Raw genomic sequence first — 26,602 nt, 5'->3', positions numbered from 1 at the left:
TGAGTTTCCAGAGTTTGTCCCTCTTTTCAGTCTCTGACACTGTTGAATTGTTCACAAAATGTAATGTTGTCAAAAGAGATTGGAATCTGTTGCGGGGCATCACATCAGCAACTGGGGAGTGCCGCGTATCTGTCTCCCAATACATACGGGTTCCAGCCATTTGGACCAAGCCCATCCTCAGGTACATGCCCAACATTTTCTGTATTTCCTTGATTGTGGTGTTCACAGCTCTTCCATTACTTTGAACGCTGTACTCATTTGTATGGGTTGCCAGAGCTTGAATCATGTCTTCTGAGACAAACTTTTCAAAGTACTGCAGCGGTGTGTGGAGGACAGTTGCATCATCTGTGAGAGCTGGACCAGAAAAATCAGTATTGGGACTGATGAAATCCTTTTTTTGCCAGCGATATCTGTCACGGGGCTTGATGTGTTCATTTGATTGGGGCTCAATGTCCAATGTCCTGGCTGTGCAGTCAGTGGGTTCCTGGTTTTCTTTGTCCACACAGGCATCGTTATCTGACTCCTCATCACTCGCCTCAGTGTCGTCAAAGTCTATGTCCACATCACTCTCTCCATTATGGACCATCTCAATCACATCCGTCACACTGTACCGAGGATCTGTCCTTGCTGGTCGCATTCTGAAATGGAAAAAATAAAATTGAATATAAACAGCACACATGCTTATTAGATTCTAGATAACCTGCAGAAAAAGAGGGGATGATGGGGAGATTGATTTCAATATGAAGTGTTTACAAATTGCACTGAAATAACCTATTCACACATTTCACTGGTCACACAATAGTGTATAGCTGACCAATTGTAAACTCTGATTATCATACTAATAGGTATGCAGGTAACCTCCAATTTACAACAACACCTTACATTCCTGAGCATCAACACCTGCTCCAGAACAATGGAAAAGCCCTCCCCCATCATCCCCCACAACTGCTATGTCCATGAATTGATATAGGAACATTTCCTTATCAATAGCCAAGACAAAGAGCAGACATGCACAAAAAGAATTTCTTTGTTAGAAAGTCCTGCTTTCTGTGATAAGGTGAAAATACTGAATGTTGCAGGTGGTTAGAATTCATTATAAGTAAATGAAAATGATTATATACGGTAATATATACCTTTGCACACTAGTTTCTAATACAATAATATGTAATCTAATATAAGGCTAGAATGTATAAATCATGTGTAGTTTAAAGTTATATAGAAAAAATGTAAATGGAAGGTCCTCTGAAGAGGTTCCTCTCAAAACAGGGATATTTTGACTACCACATTCACCCAACGTTGTAATATTGCAACGCTTACAAAACAAGCTCTAAATAAAATGTAATGCACATTTTCCACAATGAATACATATGGACACGTTCTAGACACTGTAATAAACACAAAAAAAAATATTTAAAGCATTTTACTTACTTCAATCAGATAAATCCAGTCCAGTAAATGAAGGGGTTGATGCTCTCTCAAAAATCTGGAGGTTGTGTGACTTCTCGACCTGAGGGCAGGCCTTATATACAAATGTGTGACCCAATAGCTTTCTGAGACTGAACAATAGGACCAAATGAGTATGTTAATGTGGTTGAACCAAAAAAAAAAAACAAAAAAAAAAGTTTTTTGGGGGGATGCAAAAATTGTTGTAATTCTGCAACAGTGGGTCTTACAGGGTTAACAGTGTCTTTGCTATCAAAAATGACAAATACTATCTTGTTCCAGCTCTTCAAACATACGAGTTAATTGATTGGGTGTGTTTACTTATTTGTTTGTTGTAATCAGTGCAGAAGCAAAATGGCAGCAGCCAGGTGTAGCATGATAGCAGCTTCTCTCTTTTATGCTCTTGTAGTTGTGCATTCGTGCTGGTGGAATCCAATGATGCATTGTCTTAGTACTTAAGTGTGAAGAACATATGTGCCTTACACTGAAAAAATTGTCGTCACATCCGCAGATTTGCGCTGAGCTGAGGGAGCAAACATTAGTGGTTACTTTTCATATTGCGAATGATAATGAATAATTTTTTTTTTTTAAATTTGTTTCTTTGTTTTAGTTTTTTGGCTGTGTTCAGGTACTTTTATAAGCTTTTGACGATTTTATCGTGTCTATTTCTGGGTAAAGTTCAGTTTCAAAAACCTTTTTTATTTGATTTTTTTTTATTCATGCTTTACCCTGTACTTCTTGGCTTCAGCCCTTGGGAAACAGAAGAGGGTACCGACAAAGCAAAGTTGGTGGCTTAGCAAGCTCTCACGTGTCGTGCTGAAAGTCAGGGTTTTCTTTTTTTTTTTTTTTTTAAATTTTGTCTTTATTTAGGATCGTTACATGTCAATCATACTATTATCAGAGGTTACATCTCTTTACAGTCTGATCTTTTTCCTTTTTTAATAATTAGAACAGAACACGAGTTGATATATATAAAAATAAAACCACAAAGGGAAAAAAAAAAAAACACTAAAACATACAAGCAAGATGTTAATATGCTTATTTCTTGTTAAACATAGGTTGGGCATCTCGGGAGAATATACATTTTCCATTTCTTCCAAATTTCCTCAAATTTCCAGTCCTGGAGCCTCACAGAGAAAGTAATTCTCTCCATTTGATAGATTTCATATACAATATCATACCATTCCCTAATAGATGGGGTATCTGGTTTAAGCCATTTCCTTGTAATTGCTTTCCTAGCTGCTGCACTCAGCATTCCAAACAGTTTCTTCGTTGTAATGTTTGTGTTTGTTGAAATTTGGAGTCCAAAAAAGGTCGTCCCAGTTGAAAGTTATTTTTGTTCCAAATATGATTTCTAATTCGGAATGAATCTTACGCCAGAAAGAGTGTACCTTTGGACAGTCCCAAAACACATGAAAGTGATTAGCATCCTGAGAACCACAATTCCTCCAGCAGCTGGAGCAACCTGAATAGTGAAATGATTGAGCAGGAGTAAAAAAAATATCTATTAAGAGTCTTCCAGCCAAATGTTCTCCAGAAAGGTGAGCTTGAGATCCTCCATTGAAATTCACAATATTTAGTCCAGGCTTCCCCTGGGATGCACATGTTACTCTCCTTTTCCCATTTTTGTTTAATATAGGTGCTATCTACTGTTTTGATACCCTGGAGTCCCTTATAAAGTCTAGATATCACTTTATTCCCCGAGTTGTTTTTATATGCACTAATAAAGATCTTCAGTAGGTCATTTTCAAAAGCATCTCTATTCTTTGTCATGGAACTGTTTATGTAATGGCGTATCTGCAAAAATCTAAAAAAAAAAAGACTATTTTTTAATCCATGTATTCCCTTGAGTGTCTGAAAATTATTAACTTCACCCCAATCAAAGAAAGTACAGTATGATGAAAGGCCCCGCTGTGCCCATCCCTTAAAGCTTACGTCCAATTTGTTTGGGGTAAAGTCAATATCACGAGAGCACCATTTAAGAATCTTTATCTCCTCCAATAGGCCATATTTAGTAATAACATTTAACCAAACCTTCAGAGATAAATTGATCGTATTATTTCCTATTTCCACTAAGTTTTTAATTAGTCTCTTATCTCCTATCCTTGCCTGAATAGGAACTGCCCCGGACACATTCTCTTCAATTTCCTTCCATCTGGCTTGGTAGTCAGAGTTGCACCAACAATAAAGGATCCTCAACTGGGCTGCTTTATAATAGTCCTTAAGGCAAGGGAGTGCCAGTCCACCCCTCTTCTTCGTCAGTTGAAGAGTTTGAAATTTTATCCTAGGTTTTCTTCCATGCCAAATGTACCTTGATAATAATTTGTACCATTCATTAAATTGTTTGTCAGTTATTTCAATTGGAAGAGTCTGAAACAAATACAAAATTCTTGGCAGAATATTCATCTTAACAGACTCAATTCTTGACTCAAAGCTTAACATTGGTATCAAATTCCATCGTGTTATGTCCTCCTTTAATTTTTTACTAAACTGGTTAAAGTTTAGATCATATAGTTTTGTGAGATCTTTTGGTATGTTTACTCCTAGGTATCTCAAATATTCTTGGTCCCACTTTAGTTTGATATTAGATGTTATGGTCTGGCTAGGCTTGTATTGAAATTCAGAACTTGGGTCTTTGTAATATTTAAACTGTAACCCTGAAAGTCAGGGTTTTCAGTGTCATGACGGATTAAATCGTTCTTTCCTGATTTGCAGCCTTTATATAAAAAAAGCATTTGCTTTAAAAAAAAAGAAGTTCACTTTGATTTTGTCAGTGTGATTTCCACGTTACTCTTGGACTGTGCCTGAGCTAAATGCACTGTAGTGATAGGAGTCAGGTGATTGATGTATTATGTGCAAAGGAAGCGTAAAATTCGCATTCAGAGAGTTTGAAGAGGGAAGCCTGAGTTGACAAAGCCATCATAACCACCATTGCTGTACTCTGTGTGAAGGTTTTAGTTTAGTTGAGCCAGCTGACGCAAAGTTAGCCCGGCTTTGATGAACTCGCTTCATATCTGGTGCAATACATGTGCTGAGCTTTGTCCATGTTAAATAGACTATAGATTAAACTGAAGGCTGAATGTCTGATTGTTAAACTTACCAGGTAAAGTGTCGGTGTTTCATAGATCAAACCAGTTTTATTTGATTTGATTTCGCTGTGGTGGTCTGCCAAATTAAATGAAAGGGTTGTGTGTGTTGTCTAGTGCTGACATCTTCATGCACATCCTTACTGCACACCTACACACATATAAACAAGAAGCATTACATGCAATAGGATGTAAAGTATTTCTACACAGTAAATGTAGTCATCACACATCATTGACATTGGCTTCCAGGATGGAGCAAAGACGCACATTTAATGAGCGCAATCATACGCACAAACACACGTGATAATTAATACCGCTTTAACTGAGACATCAACGATAGTGGTGTTATTTCGGGTTGTAAGCTTTCAGTTTGTTGGTAACTTTTTTTGTGTTTATTGCTGGTTTCTGCTTCAGTATGTCTTGACAATAAGTCCTACAGAACCACCCTGATGTGTTCTGTGAGGTTTTTATACACACAAACTACGGAGCGGACCAACAGTCATATCTATAGAACGTGCCCATGTTAGTCTTTCTTAACAAAAAAAAAAAGGAATTTGCATTAACTTGTTGAGCCCTAATACATTTACATAGACACATATCAAATGTTCAAACTGAGCCATTTTACCATTACATTAAAAATATTGGCTCTTTAACCTGATGGCTTTCACCATCTGTTCTGAACATCTTCACACATCTCTGACACCTGCTAAATCCCAGCAGCAGTTGGGCGAAACCCAAAATCCTTTTAGTACCACTTACAGTTAATTTTTTAGCTTTTTATTATCACCGTCACATGTTTTTCGAGTCATGTTTGCTGCCATCAAATTCAAGATGAGCTAATATGTTTTCATGTAATAGTAAAATGTCTCACTATCAATGTTTAATGTGTTTGTTAATGTTCAGGTGTGTAAAATATTGGTTCATGAAATTGTCAGACCCTTCCACTCTGTTTTATTTACATTTTACGCAGCGTCCCAACCAAACTTGGGTTGTAAAATTCAATAAGATACTATTCGCTTGAACTACTATAAGTTTATCAGGTAACAGCTACTTCAGATGGCCTTGTTCTGTGTAGCTTCTAGTTTGATTTGCCGATCAGAATTCCCCTCGGATACTCCACTTTGAGCGCTCTGACTGCCGCCGACTGAAGGTAAAATGTAGTGTTTAATGTAGCTGATGAAAAATGTTACTGGCATGTCTTTTATTTAAAAAAAAAAAAATCCATAAAGAAAGAATGTTTCCTTCTCAAAAATAACCAGATGGTAATTTGACTGCATCTCAAAATATATTAAGTTTCACCCAAGTGCCGCTGGGGTTTGGCAGGTGCCAGAGATGTGAGAGGATGCTCGGAACAGATGAGAAAAGTCATTGTTGGCTCCCTGTGGCCATTTAACAAATAATCACTCTCCCTTTTGTCACCACCTTTTTTATCCGCTTTCTCTCCTTCAGGTAACATGTAATTGTTTTACCATCAGTGACGGGGAGCTGCAAGAGATCGGAGTGGGTCTGTATCCAAGGTAACACGCACACATGCACACATGAATATGAATGTAAGACGTACACATATATGATATGCTTTGTTCATATGAATAGAGTTCATATTGCTCCTTTGTTTTGCTGCTACAATAAAAGCGTTACAAGCTTTAAATGCAGCTTTGAGAGGCAGTAGTGTCCCATCAGTTCCTCAGTGGCACAGCCCTTCCTGCGCTCCTCACCTTTTCCTCACTTTCCTTCTTTGAAGTACGAAAATAAAAGGGAGGAAAAGAGGAGGGGAATTTTACTCGTGAGGCAGAAATTTGAGAATGAATGTTGAAAGAATATTAAAACGCTGCGAGGACAAAATGGAAGCAAGCGAGATTAAAGCTTTCTCTGAGAAATGTTAGATTTGACTCCAACTGCTCTGTGATTGATTGAATTGTTGTTGTCTGGATTGTGAAAAGGAAGCACATACACACAGTAAGGCGATATGCTCAGTAATCCCTGTATTGCGTCCTGGGTGAATGGGGTGGGATTTGGCCTGTTGTTGTACATGCTGTTAGTGCTGATACACAAACACACACCCCCACACACACACACACTGCAGGTATCCCAGCCAGTTTATCTGGCCGGTGTTGAGATGTCAGATGGTCACAGTGGCATTACCAAAGCTCAGCCAAACCATGTGTGTCTGTGTGCGATTTGTGCCTTTACTCATCCATAAATGATGGGCTTGTTCACAGGATGGTCCCCCGCTTATTCATATTTTGGGTTGCCTAGCAACCATGGGTTTTCTGAAGAATGGGGGATTACTCTGCTGAGGCTGCACCTCAGTTCCACCCATCACTTTCTGTTCAATTTTGATCTCTGCTGAACCCTCAAAACTTTTTTTTCTCATTAGCTGACTTACTTGTTCTTCTCTCTACTGCCCTTGTCCCTCTGTATTCTCTTCACTACCTCTCTTCAATGCTAATTGGCCTACTGAAAATATGATCTGAAATCCTCTGAGCTCTCTATCAGGAGCTAAAGGACTTGCAGTCTAATTGATAACACATTGTTATCACATTGATTCTTCACTTGTTGTATTCCTTCTCAACCACATACCTAATATACAAAAATTTATATAAAAAAACCTGACATAAAACCTCAGAGATCACCTGTTTGCAGCACGCAGTTTAACAAGTTTAACATCAGAGGGTGTTAGAGAGAAGCGGTTTGTGCGTCACTTTTGCAGGTTGAAAATAAAAAGTAAGCAGCATTTCCCAGTCTTTTCCAAGAATATGTCGATAGCAAAGTGCTCACAAAAAAAAGTAGTTGTATAACAAATGTGAAAAGAGCTGAGAGTTTAAACATGAAGTCCTTTGCTGACCCAGTTCAGGGCAGATGTAGAAAAATCACTTTGTGAACAATAATGGGATGTCGCTGAGCTCCATATACTAATCAGAATGAGAACAGACACGTTTTCCAATCTAATCAGTGTAAGGTTTTTCTTAAAGGTTCTATGTTACTTTGAGAAAACTCCTTAAAACTGTTATTAGCGACGCTGTTGCCAGGTAAGAGAACTGCAGTCAGCATCCATTTGCTTCCATATATAAACTAGCAGTCATGATAGATGGTTTTGGCATCAGCCAGTATCTTGGGTATTGGCCAAAACAGTAACATTACGCAGAGACGGTTTACTCATTATTTACGAGCTGCATTATAAACTACAATTTAGACTAACTTTGTTGAACTCACCAGCTTGGTAAATGTTTTATCATCAAAATCAAATGCGAGCGCTTTTGTGACCCAAAAAGCCTGCCGACCATGTCTGTCACATTCCTGTTCTTTTTTTTTTTTTTATAAAACCCCTCTTTGTTTTTTTAGTGCTTTGCTTGGATCGGTTTATGGTTGACAGCAGCAGACTGTGTTTCTAACCTAAAGTTAGCTTGTGTTGCACACTGTTAGGTCTTTAGGGGAGCAGCAGAAAGGCCTTGAGGCAGACTCTGAAGCAAACACAAGTATCACATCCTTCGATTGCTCACACGCTGACAATACAAAAAGGAATCTATACGAATGCAAGTTGCTTCGCATTCTTACATACCTTTATCTGCAGAGGAAAAGTCAAAAACCTCTTTGAATGACAGCAGGTATGATCATCTGATCAACAAGATTTCTGTAGTAATGGTATGAAAGTCATTACTCAAACAGATGGAACTGTTCACAGTAACAAAGAGAGGACAGGGTTGAGCTGCATCTCTCAGTAAATATTAGCTGGATTTAAGGACAGTAGTCCTATACTGACCTCCCTGTCATGTGTATGACACTCCATCCTGCTGCGTGCAGCAACAGTTATATTCACAGATACATTAATGCGAGATGTGGTTTAGTTAATTAATCTGATTAGCATGCTAATGAGCTGCTCTCCATCAGATAAAAGAATCGTTTTAAGGGCTTGATGTCTAGTTGGTATTCATCCTGCAAACCTCTCCACTGTAAAGGAAAGCCAGGGGGGGGTTACTGATGGTTTTACAAAGGCTGAACACACATTCTTTATCTCATGGCCCATTGTTTAGCTGAATATGATAAACGATAGCTGCTGCAACAGAGGGTGGCTTTTAAAAACACACATATTTTTTGCCAGCCATGTGTGCAGTGACATTAAATGTCTTTTTAATTATGTATGTGGGAGGTCTTTAATAATCTCATCATGGAAAATGTGCTCATTAAGTACGAACTTTATGGTCTGGTGGTCATATTTGCAACCACCCACTTTGGTGTCATGCTTTTGGCTTTTGAGCTTTTCAGTTGATCGAGGGCACATATACAGTAAGACGTGACGAACATATTTCCTATACACTCTGTGTCTCCTTTACTCGCAGCTAAAGCTAAGTTTTCATTCATCTTTCTGATCATTTTGGAGTCTGCAGTTTTTAGTGATACTAAACCTAAAAGTGTCTCTAGTGTTCTGTGCGTGTACGATATGTCAAGGACATCACATATTCCTGCCTCTCCACTGCCGTCTTCATTAGTTTGCGCCTTCTGAATGACTTCTCCTTTACTGTAACGTATCCTTTCCCAACAATGTCAGTGGGCAACCCATCATGCCTCATGATCTATGTTAGTAAGATGAATAAAAAGATTTAACCTCAGTTAGGTGATATCATGCCTTAAATTCTGTATCACTTGGGTTTTATTAGGTTAAGCAACCAACAGTGGTCATATTAAACCCAGAAGAAACATGTGAATTCTCATTAAAATAATTCATAATTGGCAGCTGGTAGGCCCATTGTGAAATTCTTGGCCGTTACTGATCTTAAGAATGATAATTTGGCTGATGGATGATAGCCGATAAAACTGACTTTTGTCCCTTCATTGCCATAGAAACTATGATATATACATTTAAACAGTAACCAAATCATTTCAAAGTTTTTCAGCTCTTATCACTCCATCTTTGCCGATGCACAAATGCACCTTTAGATCATTTCCATGCCGGTGATAGACTGATATATCTGCAAATCCATATTGGTGGCAGTAGTTGGGTCGTCATCAACATTTTTCTGGATATTTTGAAGTCGTGCATTAATGGCGGCTGTGGCTCAGTGGTAAGAGTGGGTCGTCCAATAAGGTTGGAAGGTTGGACGTCCTGAAGGTTGGCGGTTCGATTCCCTCACTGCTAAGATTGGTGAACTGACAGCTGGAGTGGTGTCAGTCCACCTCCTTGCCATGGCCGAGGTTCCCTTGAGCAATGTTTAAGTGGGTGGAAGGTTTAAAGTAACATCCGCATGAATGTCAGGATCCAAGATTTCCCCACAGAATGTAGCATTGCAATATAATCAGTGTCATTCAGGGGGTTTGATTGTTGTCGCTGATCAATAAATGCATGATTTGTTTTTCAAAAGTTTACAGAATGTATTTGACAGTTGATTGTAGACAAATGCATAATTTTTTCCCGCTTCTTTGCCTCTCTCCTCCTCATCGCTCTACTTCTTGTCTTGTTTCTCTTGTACCTTCCTTCTCCAAACATTTGGTGCCTTCCTCTTTCACCTTCTTGCTTCTTGTCTGCTCTGTCTCAGTCTTTCTCTGCTAAACCACGACTGTAGGCCAAACTGTGTGATGGTGTTTGAGGGAGCAAAACTGAAGCTCAGAGCTGTCCGGGATATCAACCCTGAAGAGGAGGTATGAGGAAAAAAAAAACTCTCTGCATCTTTACAGTAATAACGAGTTTATTTGTATTGATTGTGACGTTACGCCTGCTTTTATGTCCACACACACTTTAGGAACAACATTTATTGAATGTTCTTTGAATGTTGTTGTTTTCATTGGTGCAGACTCTGACTTTAGCAATTTTGAATCATGCATGTGAAACACAATGTAAAACTAAGAGCCATATCTGCCTTTGAATGAAGAGTTTTGTACAAGTAATGATTTATTTTGATGGATGCGCAATGAGTTTAATGTTATTAAAGAATTATTATAACCTGTAGCCAAGTGAAATATCACAGTAACACATGCAGGACGACAGCTCCTAACTTGGCTGTGTTTTCTCCATTTTTCCATCATCCTTCATCATCCCTTGTGACTTTATGTAATGAGATGCATTGTGACTTTATGTAATGAGATGCAACCCTGCCATCTGGACTGAACCACACTCACACACCCACACACACACGGCTCTTACTGCATAATTTTTTCTCTCACTCAGTTTCACTTTTTTTTAAAAATCCATCCATAACAGAACTACCCTGTACTGCACTATTGTGCCAAAAGTCTAGATTGACTGTAAAGAATTATTTTGTGTCGACTTTTAAAGTCCTGTTCTGTCTTTGTTCAGCTTACTATAAGTTACATTGAGACGTTAAACCTGACTGAGGATCGACAGAGGCAGCTGGAGGAGCAGTACCATTTTACATGCCGCTGCCAGAGATGTGATTCCCAAGAAGGGGTCAGACACCGACACACACACTCAAATAAAAGGAGCATTCTACAATATTGTTTTCCATTCACAAGATAAACAAATGACTGTGTTTACCTCCATATACTGATCCAAAATTAACCCGTTATCAGACTAAGACATCAGTCAATTTGAAATGGATTAATCAGTTACCTGTAGCAGTATCACATCAAGGTCTAACATTCAAAGCGTTCCTTATCGTTTTCTCTTGGTGCCAATCTGGGACACAATTATGACTTTCCTTGTGCAGCTATACCCATGAAACTGCTTTGATGCCTCACCTTCACTTTATGCAAAAATAAATTTGTCTAGACGCAGCAGTGTGCCTGTGTGATAGCGCCAATGTAGAAACATCTATGTCATGCACTGTCGAGCGGTTGGATTGGGAACTATGTAGTGTGTCGCGCTGATACGTGACAGTATGAAAAATCTCCAGTAAAACCTCTGTGCTCGTTCTGATGCTAAACTACCTTAATCTTATTAGGACTCGGTCATTGGCATGTACAACTATTTAACCTTTGTTACCTTTAGTTTCCAATTTACTCAAAAACTCACTCATGCTTATCTAATTTTTTCTGTTGGATTTTGTACTTTTGTCCATGAAACACACAGTATCCTCATTTCTTAATAAAGTAAATGTTTAAAACTGTTCTTAAAAGTTAAAAAACGCCAATGTATGCATCTTTTCCCTTTTTTTCTTCCTCACACACACGCACACTCACAGACACACACTTTCACACCTACTTGCCTTATGCTGCTCAGACAGCGTGTCGATGCGTAACGTGTCCTTGTGTACACTCACCTGTCCTCTTCTCCTTTCTCCTACTTCACTCTGACATTCTTTCTTATCTCCTGCTGTCCTCCTTTTCCTCTCTGTCACTCTGTCACGCTCCACCTCTTCACACCCTCCCTCTGTCTGTCTGGCCACCTACTGAAAAATGAGAAAAATTACCTCATCTTTCAGCAGCAGTTTTCTTTTCCATCCATCTTTTCCATTCCATGTTAACCCGTCTCCAGCTCAGTCCGTCTGTTTTCTTTTCTCTCACTCCTCACATCTTTTTGTCTCCAGCTTTGATCTCTGTATGCTGTTGTGTTCATGACACTCTCCCACAACACAGTTACTCTAAGAAATACTGTATGTGTTTTATACCTTTGTGAGTGTTTCATAAATAAGCTGAGAGCCAGCCCTCAGTTGGTTCTCAATCAGCCATTGTTCTGCTGGCAACACACACGCATGCAATTTGTTAGTCTCTTTCTCTTTAATCTTGAGCTGATAATGGCAGGCTGTGGAGTTGTGAACACTCACGGGAACAGATTACTGTTGACATCAAACCTGGTGGATGTTGTTTGTGTGTCGTTTGTTATTGAGGATAAATGCATATCTCTAGCTGATTTTACAGTATTTTATCGCACATGTATAGCGTGATTATCGGAATAGATGTAAGCATCTGTTCCTAAAGTTTAAAATTCTCCAAACAACAAGCAAGTTTAAACTAAATTGCAGTCTGGTATGATTGGTATTCTGAAAGTCTGTTGAAACATCAAATAAGCACATGAGTGCGTTAGCTTCTAGATGCTGACGTTTTCTTGGCCATGGGGATGTTCAGGTTGTCCTTTCTTCCTCTTTGTCCAGGATGGACTCATGCTCTCAGGAGATGAAGCAACGTGGCGCCTCCTGAAGGAGGCTCTACCAAGACTGGAAGGACTAAAGACGGAGTCCAGTATCCTTTACCTCTATTATCCACTTCAGCCAGTGGACACCAAGCATTTGTCATCTACCATTTGGGGAGAATTTCCCGTAAATCACTGCTCTCCATGTTTTTTTTAACTGTTGTGACTGATCATAAATATTCTAGTGTTTCAAATCCTGATTGCTGATGTATTTTTTAAAAATAGTTTTGACATGTTTGTTTAATTGATTTAGTGTCCAAAGCACACATACATGAGTCAAGCTGTAAAGAAACACAAATATACATCCTCGCTTCAATCTTAAATCAAATCTTACTAGAGATATTATTGTTTCTACTCAGTGACTCAGCTAAGACTCAGGACATGATTAACGAAATACTTAAGACTCAAATGAAATCTGTTGCTGTGCTTTCATGTCTATAACTCTGGCCCTGAGCCATTTTCATTATGAGACAACAAGAGGAGAGAAAGAGACTGGCATTAGTTGATTGTACGTTTGCTTTAAATAATATCAGCAAATTTATCCAAAGTGGTTCACAAATATTTTCCCTCAGAAGTTTGCAGTTTAAAACCCATTTATATGCATCCAGTATGAATGTTGCTTTCCCTTAAGCCGTCGTCTAGATTGGCAAGAACTCTTAGAGAGCTGTTGTCATCTGTTAGCAAACAGCGGTGGTGAAGTTCCTGATGAAAATCTCTACAAGCTCAGGATGACTGACATGGCTCTAGATGCTTCCATTCACCTGGGACACTGCAAAGAGGCTATGACATACGGGTTAAAGACGCTTCCAGTATACAGGTGAGTCACATCCAAGGGGTTCCAGTGCTGGTTCGGAGCCAGTACCTTACTGTTTCGGCCGCCAAAGCATTGACTCCGGACCAGAGCAAAGACCCACCCATGTCAGCAGCTGGGGGGGGTGGGGTCGTGGAGACCAGGCGAACCAGTCGTGTTTAAAAAGCCAGAGCCAGCATTGTGTCTGGTCACAGTTGAAGCTTTAAATGGAGCTTTATTTAAGCACTTTGGTTGGAAATCACATGCATTCATCTGAGAAATCATATCCAATAGTAGACAAACATCATCCAGGAGTTGTGAATTAATCAAATGTGTGGGCTAGTCTGCAAGCTGATTTCCTGACTGAATAACACTGATCAAACTTCTAGATTACTTATCTTCCCTGGTGCTGGCGTCTTGCTCAGAATAACTTGCTACCTTTTATTGGCCTGTTGCCTGTCACACATTCACACAAGTTAACACAAACTCTCTGCACACTTGAGATTTTAAAGCTTATTCATGATGCCTTCAAAGCCATCACAAGTCTTCAAGGTTTGTTTACTTGAACTAAACCCATCCATCCACCCATCATCTTCCGCCTCTCCGGGGATCGGCTCGCGTGGGCAGCAGCTTAAGCAGAGAAACCCAGACGTCCCTGTCCTCGTTTCTTAAAACTCTAAAAGAAAGGGGAGTCTCCTGTAGATAGTGCGAACAGATTCCGGAGATGGATAGCGAAAACATAATGTAATTGATTAAAAAAAGAAAAAAAGTTAAGTTGCCTACTCAGGTTATCTGTTAAGATAACGTTCGATGTACTCGACATATTTCAATGAGTTTCAGCTGCAGAATGAGCACCGAGGAGAGAGAGACTTTCAAAGACTGCATGAAGTGTGAGAAGAAAAACTTCCATTTGGATTTGGCAAACAAGCTGATACCCCAGTGAGGCCTGATGAAAAAATTAGCCTGGCTGACTCGGGTTGTGACGGATCAAAGAGGATAATGTGCACTTTGACTAATTATTGTAAAATTATAGAAATGAGCGACGTGAGTGCATGTTTCTATAAAATTTAGGGTAGAATATAACTGTATCATATACATAACTAATCCATGCAAAATCGTGTGGCATCGAGTTCCAGTAAACCATTTAGAATTTGGTGTAAAACGCTATGTCAACGTAAAGAAGCGGTCACTCAATTCCACGCTGGTGGATGCAGTGACTCATGGGATTTTTCATGTTTGAACATATTATGCCCATTCATAGCACCTCTTATCATTTTCTGTCTGAAACAATCCATTTAGTTCCAGCCTCTCTAGGTCCAAAACAAAAAAGAATTTAGACATCCTTTGTTTGAGCTGTGCCAAATCTCATCAGTTGGCAGGAATTATGCAAATGTCTTTTACATGGTGATGTTTTGTAGTCAAGTAAAGCAAAGAAATCCTTTACTGAAAACAAGGGGTTTCATGCAGTTTTCTACTTGAGAGAATTTCTCCCTTTGGCAAGGACTTTGGGCTTTGAAGTTTGAGATCTTTTATATGCCTGAATAGCTTTGAAAAATTGTATATACAGTACTGAAGGAAACTGAAATACCTTGAAAGCCCAGAATTACGTCTTAAAGTTTAACTATGATTGTGTTTGGACTTTGCCACCATGACTGAGACTCCTATTGGGACTGTTTAGTTTGGGTGGATGTTAAAGTATCGAGCCTAGTAAAGGCTGCAGTGTGCAGTGCATGGGAATCATCACAGAAGATTCCATATAAGGAGTAGAAAATCTGTGGAGCATGATGAAAGATGTGGTGATAAAGTGCACAAAGAGGTTACGGTGGCATCAATAGAACTATTTATAGTTTTAAATGTATAATTTATAGTATAATGGTAAGCCTAACCTGCCGATAGTATCACAGTATAAGTCACATTCTATACTGCACACCACTCATACTATCGCAAATATATTTTTATTAGTTATTTATTTTAGTGTGTACAACATATAATAACAGTTTAAAGGTAGGGTAGGAGATCCTGGATTTTGAGTCCAGCGAAGCTGCATTTTGAAAATACACCGGTAAAAAGTCCCAACCCTTTTCTTCACTTTCCCCCCGAAGGCACGCCTCTAGAGTACATGAATGCGCACGAGCACGAAGGTGCACGAGCGCTGTTCTGACAGCAAGCATCGATCGTTGCCGTATTTAGTATTTAGTTTATGCTAACTATACGTTTAATAATGCTAGGTGCTAGCCAAGCTGGCTCTAGTTTAGCTTCCTGCCAAGCTTCTGGACGCGTAATTCGTTCACGGAGCAGGGTATGCGCACAGGGGGAAGGAGGGGGAGGGGGAGGGAGGAGCAGATTGCAGTTTGATAGACGGCATCAGAATCCAATCATTGTGAACGGTCCGTTCACAATGATTGGATACTGTTTTTCCTAGATTGTCTGTTCTAGAGGCCACTAAAACTTTTCATATTTGTGTCAAAACTTTTAATTAATTGGTTGCAATGGGGGTGTGAAGAGTATTTCAAGCAATATGTAAAAAAATGTTCCAGAAAAAGATCCCCTACCCCGCCTTTAAGTACTCGAGTGAGCTTGTGGGATATAGTTTTTTTTTTCTTTCTGAAATCTATCCCAGAGTTGTAGCTGTAAGATGTACTTTAAGTTTATAATGGGGTATGATGATACATATTTTGTAAATATGTCAGCTCTCGAAACCTTTTTCACTGATTTCTTCCTTTTGGTCCTCCTCTCTGTTATCCTCTCCGCTGTGACCAGGAGTCAGTCAGCAAATCGTTTTTTAAGGTTTTAGGGATTCCCTTAAATTATCCCAAAGAAGAGAGGAGCAAAGGGAAAGAAAGCTTACCGGAGGGAACATAAGTGAGGATGCACAGGTGTGTCCTCTGCCTTTCAGTTCCTGTGATGCATTTAAAGGAGCACGACACATTAGCTCTCATTGTAATGAAATGTACATTAGGAGTACATAGATAGGTTGTCACAAACATCACTGTGGACATTTGACAGAGATCATTAAATACATAACAAAACTGGTTGAAAAATGTAGTTGTCACACATTATAATTGTATAAAACACGACGTATATAATTGACATTGATTTGAAGGATGCCTCTTTATGTTACATTTGTCCGCTGCCTTGACTTAGCTCCTATGCCTCTCCTTTGCATCCTCCAATAACATCACACATAGGAGAGAAACTGAGAAGTAAACAGTGCAAACTTGTAATGTTGTTAAGAAATAGTGGTGTAGTTTAAAGGAAGAAAGTGAAGAAATTTTGGGGTAGCAAAAACAGGAAAATAAGAAAAACTGTGAACAAGAGCAGGTCAAACGTGGGTATAAAAGTACATGATAGAATGACAATCAAACGTGCAAAATATAATAATCAAAAGAATGAATCTCTCCTGATAAAAGGCCGGACATTGTTAAAGCTTTACGTGATATAAGTCAAATATTTTCACACCTATGTCTCAGATTACAATAAATGACATAAACAACTCACGTCTCGACATCATTACTTCATGAAGTTCACTCACAGAATCATAATTCTTCAATTTTCTGTGTGTGTGTGTGTGTGTGTGTGTGAGAGAAACTCATTGATTTACTGTGAAGGGCAGAGTTCTATAGCAGTGCTCTCACACACCGGCAACAGCATGACCACAGGAGAGAACCTGTAACACTGCGTATAAATAAGTAAACAGGCTGAGTGCAGCAGAACGAGAATGATAGCGATCAGAATCAGGGGATTGAGAGGTCTGAGGGGGTTTGGGGGGCTGTGAAAAATGTGTCTCCAGGAAGCAAGAGTCAAAATCAAAGTGAGGGATGGTTTAGAGCATTTGGTCCTTTGAGCTAAATTTAATTACTACTGCAGATATTCTTAAGCCTCACAAATTATATTTAGCTGAATTGGGTTCAAACTTGTTCTAAAATTTCCTGAAAGGCGACTAAACTACTGTTGGTCAATATTTTAACCCAATCAAATGAATAAAAATAAATAATTCTATACCTGAAAGGAGAGTCCTTAAATTTCAACAACGAGAAGGGCAACTTTGGATATTCCTTCTCAAATGAAATGAATGTAAATTGTACTGGATATCTCTACTGGCTTTATATTTCCACTAGTTGACTCATAAACAACCCAATTTGGATTTTCTGTAGTATTAAGTCATTCTATCATGTCTATGATTTATTTAGTCCAGAAATATAAAAAAATATAGCTTTATAATTGAGTTTTTATATGAAAGACTTTCTGTCTTATTGCCAATTTATTACATATTTAAAATATGTTGCAACACTGCACTATATTTGACTTGCTCTTGCAAATATCCTCAGGGTTTCTTGGATGTTTAAATGCAAGTTTCCATCCAGCAAAATGAGTAAAGTGGGAGGCTCAAAGAGAATCGCAGAGAGGAAATTTTCCTCCAACGAAGAAAATGCATAACCAAAAAAAATATTTGGTGTAGATCTCTGATTTTTATTTTTTTTTTGAGCTTAATAAAAGTTTTCACATGAATTTTTCATCAAAATCCATGATGTGAATTTGAGAGGGTGAGGGGAGCTGGCATAGAAAGACCCAAATTAATAATGGGGGGCAGAAAGGTGCAGGCTGAATGCTGATAACAGCCTGACGGAGCAGAGAGGCGGGATAAAGGTTGTCATGAATAAAGCAACTAGAATAAGAATCCTAAGGAAAGAGGGAAACGTAGTGTTCATACCAATGAAACGGAAAGAAAAAAAATAGTATATAATTAATAAAGTAGAATGCACAAAGTATTACTTTGGCAGGAAAGAAGACAGCAATGGAAAAAAAAATGAAATGGGAGGCGAGGCGAGAGAAGATTCGGGAGCATAAGTGAGAGTGGGAGGAGGATCCTCCTTATTCATCTCCTATCTTCCTCTGGGCTCTTCAGATGGCAGGGAGGAAAGATAGCTGCAGGAGTTCTCGGTGTCTCTCTTTCTCCTGTCCTTCCCATTCGGTATTCCTTTCTTCTTTCACTCTCTCTGCGGGTCCTTTCTTGGGTTCCCTTTTCTGTTTGTGATGTATAGAGAGGTTATTCCCTGAGAATAATGCACACCTGCTGCAGGCTGCACACACCGGGCTCACTGAACGTCTCCATGTTGAACATGTTCTGCTCATGCAGACATTCAGGAATATGCGAAGCCATGCACATACATTTATTCGTGAAAGCAGGCATACAGATATGGCTCGCACGTAACGTTAAGCATGAAGCCGAGTGTGTTTGTTTTTTTTGTAGGTGAAAACATGTATTGTGACATCCTGCTGGAGTTCTTGCAGGGCAGGGCTGCTAATACTTTGTTTTCTTAGACACAGTTTAAAGGATTTATCCCTCTGCATGTACTGTTGCACAGTGACATTAGGCAGAAGTATGGAAAGAAACCTATTGCATAAGATTTCTGCATTCATTAAGGCCTCAGTAGATCAGCCAAGTGCACCCACAATGTCAGTCTTCATGAATCTGTCGGTGTTTTATGAAATGCAAAGTCCAATACAGCCAGCAGCTTTACCGCACTGTTTCTCATTAGTCTGCTGAGAACAAAAATACTTCATGCAAATCGCAGACTGAAGTGGAGATAAAGCTGAGAATTGGATGTTGAATGATATAAAAGTAAGTAAAAGGAAAAAAAAAAAGAACTTTGCTGTGCTGGTTCACTAATATTAGCTTTTCTTGTAAAATCCTGGATTAGTTTGCTCCTTTGTCATTATTGTGGGAGGAGAGCGTCTCTCATCTGAAGTGCTTATAGCTCTCTGATATGCAATCTGGATGAAGTAGTCATGAACAGGCAATACTTTGCTTTAATCGAGCCAACAAAAGTCCAAGGCCAGTTTCTTTACATTACTTCTTTGTGGTTGTCTGGCGGTTCGTGAGAAAGGTTCACTAAACACCATTTAAAGTTGACTGAAGTGCTCCTTATTGTACTAATACATACAGGGTTGTTCCAGGTTTACCAAACTGTGAAAAAGTAGAACTGATATCGTTGTTGGATTGAATTCAAATCTAATTAGAACTCGACAGAATACTTGAAGCTGATGTTGAATGTGTTTTCCTTCTCCGTCTGCAGTTTTCTCCTTAGCAAGACCGACCACGTTTCTCTGTCACAAACAGCAGGGTGTGGATCTTTTGTTTCAGACAAGTGCCTCATTAGTTCCACTGCATTTGCCTGTAAATGCCTCACTTTTCCACAACTCTAAATTTCTCCCCCTCTCTGTCTCATAGCCGAGAGCTATGACTTTCTAACTAGTTGCGTACCACCGTAGGACCGTACTTCTTTTTAATTTACTCTCGCGGGAAAATAAATTAGGGAGCGAATCGGAAGACAGAGAGTTAATGAAATTATTTTAATTGCCTTGTGTTTGTATATGCAAAGAAGAAATATAATTAGAATGTGGTCTTGATGTGTATTTTTTACATGTCATGGCTGCCTGAATCACTGGCTTGATAATTAAATCAATATTGCAACTTGTTGTTATTCATGGAGGAGTAATGCTGTTGGTTTATTCTCTGAACTCTCTATTTAACAATTAGAATTTTACCACAGAACTGGGGGGCAGCCGCCGTAATTGGAAGGCCTGTCAGTTCATGGTTTGGTTAAGCGTGAAGTTGTGAACAAATGAGGCATTAGAACTCCGAGTAAAACAAACTGCTGGAAAATGATCAGAGAAGCTGTAGAGTTGGGAATTACTCCAGTTGTGACCTCTGATTAACTTTAATTGAACTTGATTTAGAAAAAACAGGATGAGAAACATTAAGCTGAAGAAAGTTGCTGTTTTCAGTCCAAAAAGGCATAATGAATAATAATGATAATAAGGATAACTGTGAAGTTGCAGTGTAGAACTGGTGACACTGAAATATGGCAAATAAACCAGCTTAAACAGGGTGAAGTGGGTTCACACTGAGCTTATCTTTGAATGCACACTCATACAATAATGCATGTGTGCTTTAACGTGTTTGTGTTTACTTACAGAAAGAGAGAAACTGCGCTTCAAATTCAAATAAACAGATTTTAAATGGGGTTTTTGCTTTGCCAGCACACATACAAATGTCATTTTACTGCAGTTGCATAAGATTAAAAGCATATCGTTTGTGTATTTAAGAGACAACGGAAGACGGTATAGCCGAACAGAGGAAAGATTAACAATGAGAGCAGAGGTAAAGTGGAGGAGAGGAATGAATGGAGACCAGCAGAGGAGGGAGGGAACCAGCTGAGCAATATCAGCAACTATAATCCCCACAGCCAGTGGGGAAACAAGCGCAAATATAAACATGTGGCAGTGGAGTTAAAAAAATAAGATGCAAAGTCGCAAAAAGGCGCAGAAGTGAAGAGAATAAAGAAAAAAGAGTTTTGAGAACACCGACAAAAATAAAGCCGCGTCCTACATTCAACAGATGGCTGCATTTCTTTTTTTCTATTTTCAGTGGATGTTGAGTGCAGTCGCTGATTAAAGGACAAGACCGTTTTTTTGACATTGGGCCCTTGATTTCACATTATAACATGATGTTCTACTCACCCCTGCTTGTTGTTGAACATTTGGAGCTGTTCCGAAGATATTCGAGAGGCGTCTGGCTGCTCTCTTGAGATATTCGGCCTTGAAACGGTTTCCTATGGGCAACGTTATACAGGCACAAACTATGCTGTTTATAATTTATTAATTACTGTACACTAGCACTGATAACGTGGAGGTGCGTCGCTTACTTAAAAAAATCCGGGTTACTGTAATTTTGAATTTTTGTCGTAAAGTGGGTGTTACTACCACAGACAGCCCACAGACCTGCTGCCTATTTATTCATTCGCCTAAAATTCAAAATTACAGTAACCCGGATTTTTTTAAGTAAGCGACGCACCTCCACGTTACCGAATATCTCAAGAGAGCAGCCAGACGCCTCTCGAATATCTTCGGAACAGCTCCAAATTACCAACAACAAGCAGGGGTGAGTAGAACATCATGTTATAATGTGAAATCAAGGGCCCAATGTCAAAAAAACGGTCTTATCCTTTAATGGAAAGTCTTTGGAAGATGTTGAGTTTAGATTCAGAAATGACAGTCGGGTTTTTGCCGAGAGAATTTGGGTTGCTGCTCCTGTTTATTTTCCTCCAGATGCAAATTTAAACAATACAAGCAAGCAAACATCAGAACTGTTTTTCTTCCAGTTTCCACCCACAAGTGCATCATGGACATTCCTGGCAGCTACAAAGATAATCCACTCCAGCATTTTGGTCTATCATACCATACTTTACAGCTTATCCAAGTAACCTACCCCCAGCAAATAAATAACGTTTTTTTGGTTGCTTGTTTTGTGTTTGCTCACATGTTTATTGCCCCTGCTCATTTGCTTATTTTCTTGTTTTTGCTGACAGAGGGAGATTGCATGTGACTATGTTACGCAGTCTTGTATCACAATGAAAACAATAAACTTAAATCTCGTGCATCAACATCAGTAAACATTTATTTTCATGCATTTAAACATGTAAATGCAAACGTGTCTGTATTGGTATGTGTGCACAAGCAGTGCAGTGAATGCAAGTCTGCGCTTTGCATTTGTTTCGCTATATTTCCCAGTATATCCTGGATTATTGTTTGTGTGCAGTAGTTGTTATCTGTCTGGGATTTCTAGTGTATTTGTGTGTATATCTGCGCCTGTTTTTACATCATGTTGGATAGTCTAGTTTTCTGTAAAGTAGGGAAGCATCAGGGAAAGAGGATTTGATGTAAAGACTGAGACTGACGCAAACATGCAGACATGCCTATACTTACCATAACAAATATGAAGGCATGCATTATATTGAATATTTCATTTTCCTCCTGCTGTTATTGTTTTTTTCCACTCAATCCACTTTCATGTAGACGCTGACTGGCACAACAGATTACATTAGAGTCGCTGTCTGAGTCAATGCTGTGACAGAGCTAACTGACAAATTAAAGCAAACCCTGTGAATGCTCCGTGCGCCTCTATATGAAAGCAAACTTGACAGAACCTCAGCATTTGGTTTACTGGCTTTATCTTATCCATGAAATGCTATTTTAGACTACCTGTCCAGTTTCACCAGCAGCAATGCGTGAGGTACAGAGAATGTAGTCCACTAGTTTGGAGAAAAAAAGTTGAGTCAACTCCACTTAATCGAGCGTCTCCCTGTTTGGCTTCCTCAGGAAAGCTTATGCCAAGATGCTCGAGAGGAGAGGATGGTTGAATCTACGATGTAGAACTTTATTTTCTTATCAGATAGCAGTGAACCCATTCTTTGCTCTTGCAATATCACTGTAGGGGTTGGTGAGTTTGTCCAACCGGCATGTGAACGAGCAGAGGGTTTAAAGTGCTCCTCGAAGTGTCTTGTTGAGGATCAGCGGTGGTGATTCAAACAACTCAGACATGTACAACCAAGAGGCAGAGCTGTGCAAACACTTTCACATATGAGGCAGCGTAAATATTTACTTCAGCAAACAGGGATGTTGAAATAGTATTAGACAGGAAGGCTGTCGATAATATCAGAAGAACAACAGAATGATGTTTGTCTCCTCCGCCTCTCTCGGTTCTAAAGACGGTACTACCCTGATCCACATCCAGTTCACGGCGTGCAGCTGATGAGGGTTGGAAAGCTGCAGCATCACCTGGAGCACACGGAGGATGCTTTGGACACATTCAGACAGGTAATCAAAGCTTGTTTTATTTCAATATATCTTGTTTTTACATGGAATACTCCGATATTTGTATAATTTCTTAAACTTTATTAGTTAATTATTTGAGATCTGAGGTCATGTCACAAAAGATACTCGGACACATCAAAGATGAACACATCTTTTCTTTTATCATATTTTGTCAGCAATTAACTGTGTATGAGGTCAAATTTTATTTTACATTTGTCTCTAAATGTTTTATACGAATTTGTTATGTTTTTTTGTGGTTTTCTAAGATTGTTTTGGGATCTAATACACAAAATATACCAGTATAATGTCCAGCAGTAACAGAAGGTAAATGCTTATTTCCTTTTTTCCCAGGCCTTTGAAATCATAAAGCTCACTCACGGTGAAGACCACCCCTTAACCATTGACCTTGGAATGAAAATGGAGGAATGCCAGAGTGAGCTCGAACATCAATCATCCAGTAGACACTAAGACACAGAGATAAGAAGCTTCTACTTGGAGCTTATTGTTTGGCTTTTTAACTTTCTTACATAGAGTAGAACACTCTGAAATATTTGGAAACTAACTGTTTCTTATAACCATTATAGCTCTTTACTGTATCTTTTTTTTTTATCAAGCTGCAAAATAAAAATCAGCTTAGCTTGCAGACTCTCAATTTCATTTGAAAGAGTTCAAGAAGTACATCTGTTAATTACATTTCATCTATTACATTTACATCCTCTTTTTTCAGTTGATCGGGGGTGCGGTATATTTCTGTGGCTTTACCGTTGGCACAAATCATGCAGTCGTGCAAGTGTAGTGGGACATATTTAGGCTGCAAACAGAAGGCAAATTCATCATCAGAATGGTGGGAATTATTTCTTTATTTTCTTTTAGAATTACACCGACCGATGAGCTTGGCGACATAAAAAATCTTGGCCGTCCACAGATAGTAACAGTGGCTCTTTCAAAGGCGAAGAAAAAGGCAGTGAGAGCTTCCAAGCGAGAGAGGAACGCTCTGCAGGAGGGAAACATGCCACCGTCCAAGTCGACCATAATGGACTTCAAGAAAGTAGATACTGACCAGGTGCAAATCTCCAGTTGTACAATAAAAAGACTGGATTTTTTGCCAAAAGAACACAAAAAACTTCAAAAAAAGCAAAACTGTTGTGGAACAGGTCACTAGTGTTTATTTATGATGTGTTCAGATTGAGCAGGAGCTGACTGGCAGGTACATTCTTATTCTCCCCTACACACACTCACACACACACACACACACACACACACACACACACACACACACACACACGCGCACACACACACACACACACACACACGCACACACGCACGCACGCACACACACACACACACGCACACACACGCACACACTGATGACCAGATTAGTGTCAGTGGGAGGTTGAGGTTATCTTGGCCAAGGACACTTTGACATGCGAACTAAAGAAGCCAGAGATTGAACACTGACCTTCTGACTGACAACACAAAACCAACTCCAGAGGTTTTGAATGTAAGGAAGAGCAATGGCTGAGTCAGCCACATGATATGACCACAGAGCTGCAGTAAAGGTCTAGTGAAGCATCACAAAGGAGAAAATCCATTCTTTGGTGATGGCTTTCAGACTTTTCAGTTACTGTCGGTAAAAAGATTCTTGACAAAGATTTGGAAATTATCATGTTGTTTATGGTTTTGTTAAAGTCTTTCAGCCTCTGAAAGAGAGGCTTCTGCATATGAAAGAGTTGTAGTTCCTAAACTTTTCCTCCAATTTAGATGCGAATGTCTTCAGTTAAAGCCGGGAGGCTGAATTCTCAGCATGTACTCGTTACAGAGCTTTGTTTTGGCGACACATAAAAAGTAAAATAATATATATGTTGATTTCCTCATATTCTCGAACACCATTGTTTATTAACGCAAAACTTTGCTCATAAATTTGTTTTTACCTCATTGATCTTTTTGAATACCAGTTGTTGAAGCTGGTTAAGAAACCATGGCTAATGCAAGGACAGTTTCACATGGATTTTCTTCAAATAGTCTATTCCTACAACAGTGGATCCCAAAACTTGTCTGGTGTGGGGTCCTCAAAAGCCAAAAAAACCCTCTCTCTCCCTCCAACCGCACATTTGGTTTCAAAGCAAAGATGGGAGTAAAATCAGCTGCTTAAAGAAAAATCTATCAGCAGCAAACTTAGCAACAATTATATTCATTCAAATGAAGCCCTTTTTCACACGTCTGTTGCCCTATGTTGGTACAAACAAGCTGTCCTTGTTAAAGTGCTGTGGCCCCGAGGAAGTGGTCACGCTCCAGTCTGAGAAACCTTGCTATAGAATGACTGAGAATGTCCCGGAGCCAACTTTATCCTACAGAAAACACACAATATTTTAAGCTCTAAGTACATGTTGGCAGCTTGTTTTGACACATTTACATTGTGGCTGTGATATTTCTGCAGTTTTGGTTTGATCTGTAGCCTGTTATTCCCCCATTCTATCTGCGATGGAGAGACTGAGGGTGAGGTTTGGCCTTTGTGGGCCCCCCGTCTCCTGTGTAATCTGTAGGTTCCATCTTGTTGAGTGATGTCAGGGCCACGGCTCTCCCTGTGTGTGAGTGCGCTTGTGTTTGTGTTGGTTAAAGAAAACCAGGTTTTCAAAACATCCATCATCCTTAGTGTACATCTATCACACACACTTCCCTTGTTAATCCCTGTTTTTGTGTGTTACGCTGTCAGTATGTGAGCCCAGAGTCTCTGTGATTGAATTTGTTTCTCACACACTCACTGACGCTTCTCATGTTTATCCCGAAATTTTTCCATTTAATAACTGATGACAGCGTTTCCTGTGAGAAAAAACCTGAACCTCTGTCTGTGTGTGGACATAATCTCTGCTGCTGAGAACCACTTTCTGTTCAGAGACACACGAATATGTAATCTGTTGTATTTATTGATAGTGGATACATATTATATTTGACCATTATTATGTAAATATTAGTATCAGCAATAAGTTATTCTCTTCACTATATTTTAAGAAGAGAAGGTGTATGTTTAGTCCCTTTAAAAATAAAACGCTAAAGGACACTGAATGGTTTACGGCAGAGTCTGTCTCTTCCTATCACCATTACTCACTTTGTGGCTCTGTTGCTTTCAGACCGTCACCCTCTCCTTCTCTCATCTCTCACCTCATAATGTCTATCAGATTAGATTTACTACCACCTAATCATTATCATCTGTCTCTCCCGCCTGTCGCCCACAATTTCGCCCACATTTCTATCTCTCTAACTCCCCAAATGCTTTTGAATTAGGGTCGCTATTCATTGGCTTCGCATTTCTCTTTCACCGTGTCTTCGCAGGCAGAGCGAGCAAGTAAAAAAAGAACAAGAATAGACACCAAGTGGTTTTAACCGCCTTCTTTCACTCACCCTAGTCATGTCATTGACTTGCCCCCATTTTCAATTTTCACCCTTGTTACAGACACTCCTCCTGCTGCACCACCTCACCTTTACACACTTTCCTCTTCCTGCTGTCATATCTGGCTCCCCTCCCTCCTTATGTTTCATTCATTCCAT

The 26,602-nt window shown here is 39.3% G+C and overlaps 1 protein-coding gene across 1 annotated transcript in view; it reads left to right on the top strand.

Moving 5' to 3' along the window:
• smyd3 (SET and MYND domain containing 3) overlaps positions 1-26,349 on the top strand; it is an 83,883-nt gene extending 57,534 nt beyond the window's left edge. Inside the window, exons 6-12 of the mRNA XM_075463368.1 lie at positions 5,979-6,046; positions 10,061-10,163; positions 10,819-10,929; positions 12,572-12,659; positions 13,252-13,426; positions 22,951-23,059; positions 23,408-26,349. Coding sequence (XP_075319483.1) covers positions 5,979-6,046; positions 10,061-10,163; positions 10,819-10,929; positions 12,572-12,659; positions 13,252-13,426; positions 22,951-23,059; positions 23,408-23,524 — 771 coding nt within the window. The 3' untranslated portion in view covers positions 23,525-26,349. The remainder of the gene's footprint in view (positions 1-5,978; positions 6,047-10,060; positions 10,164-10,818; positions 10,930-12,571; positions 12,660-13,251; positions 13,427-22,950; positions 23,060-23,407) is intronic.
• The last annotated feature ends 253 nt before the right edge of the window (positions 26,350-26,602 follow it).

The sequence above is a fragment of the Odontesthes bonariensis genome, chromosome 1 (genome assembly GCF_027942865.1).
Source record: "Odontesthes bonariensis isolate fOdoBon6 chromosome 1, fOdoBon6.hap1, whole genome shotgun sequence".
Classification (NCBI taxonomy): domain Eukaryota; kingdom Metazoa; phylum Chordata; class Actinopteri; order Atheriniformes; family Atherinopsidae; genus Odontesthes; species Odontesthes bonariensis.
This window is presented reverse-complemented; position numbering and strand designations above follow the sequence as displayed.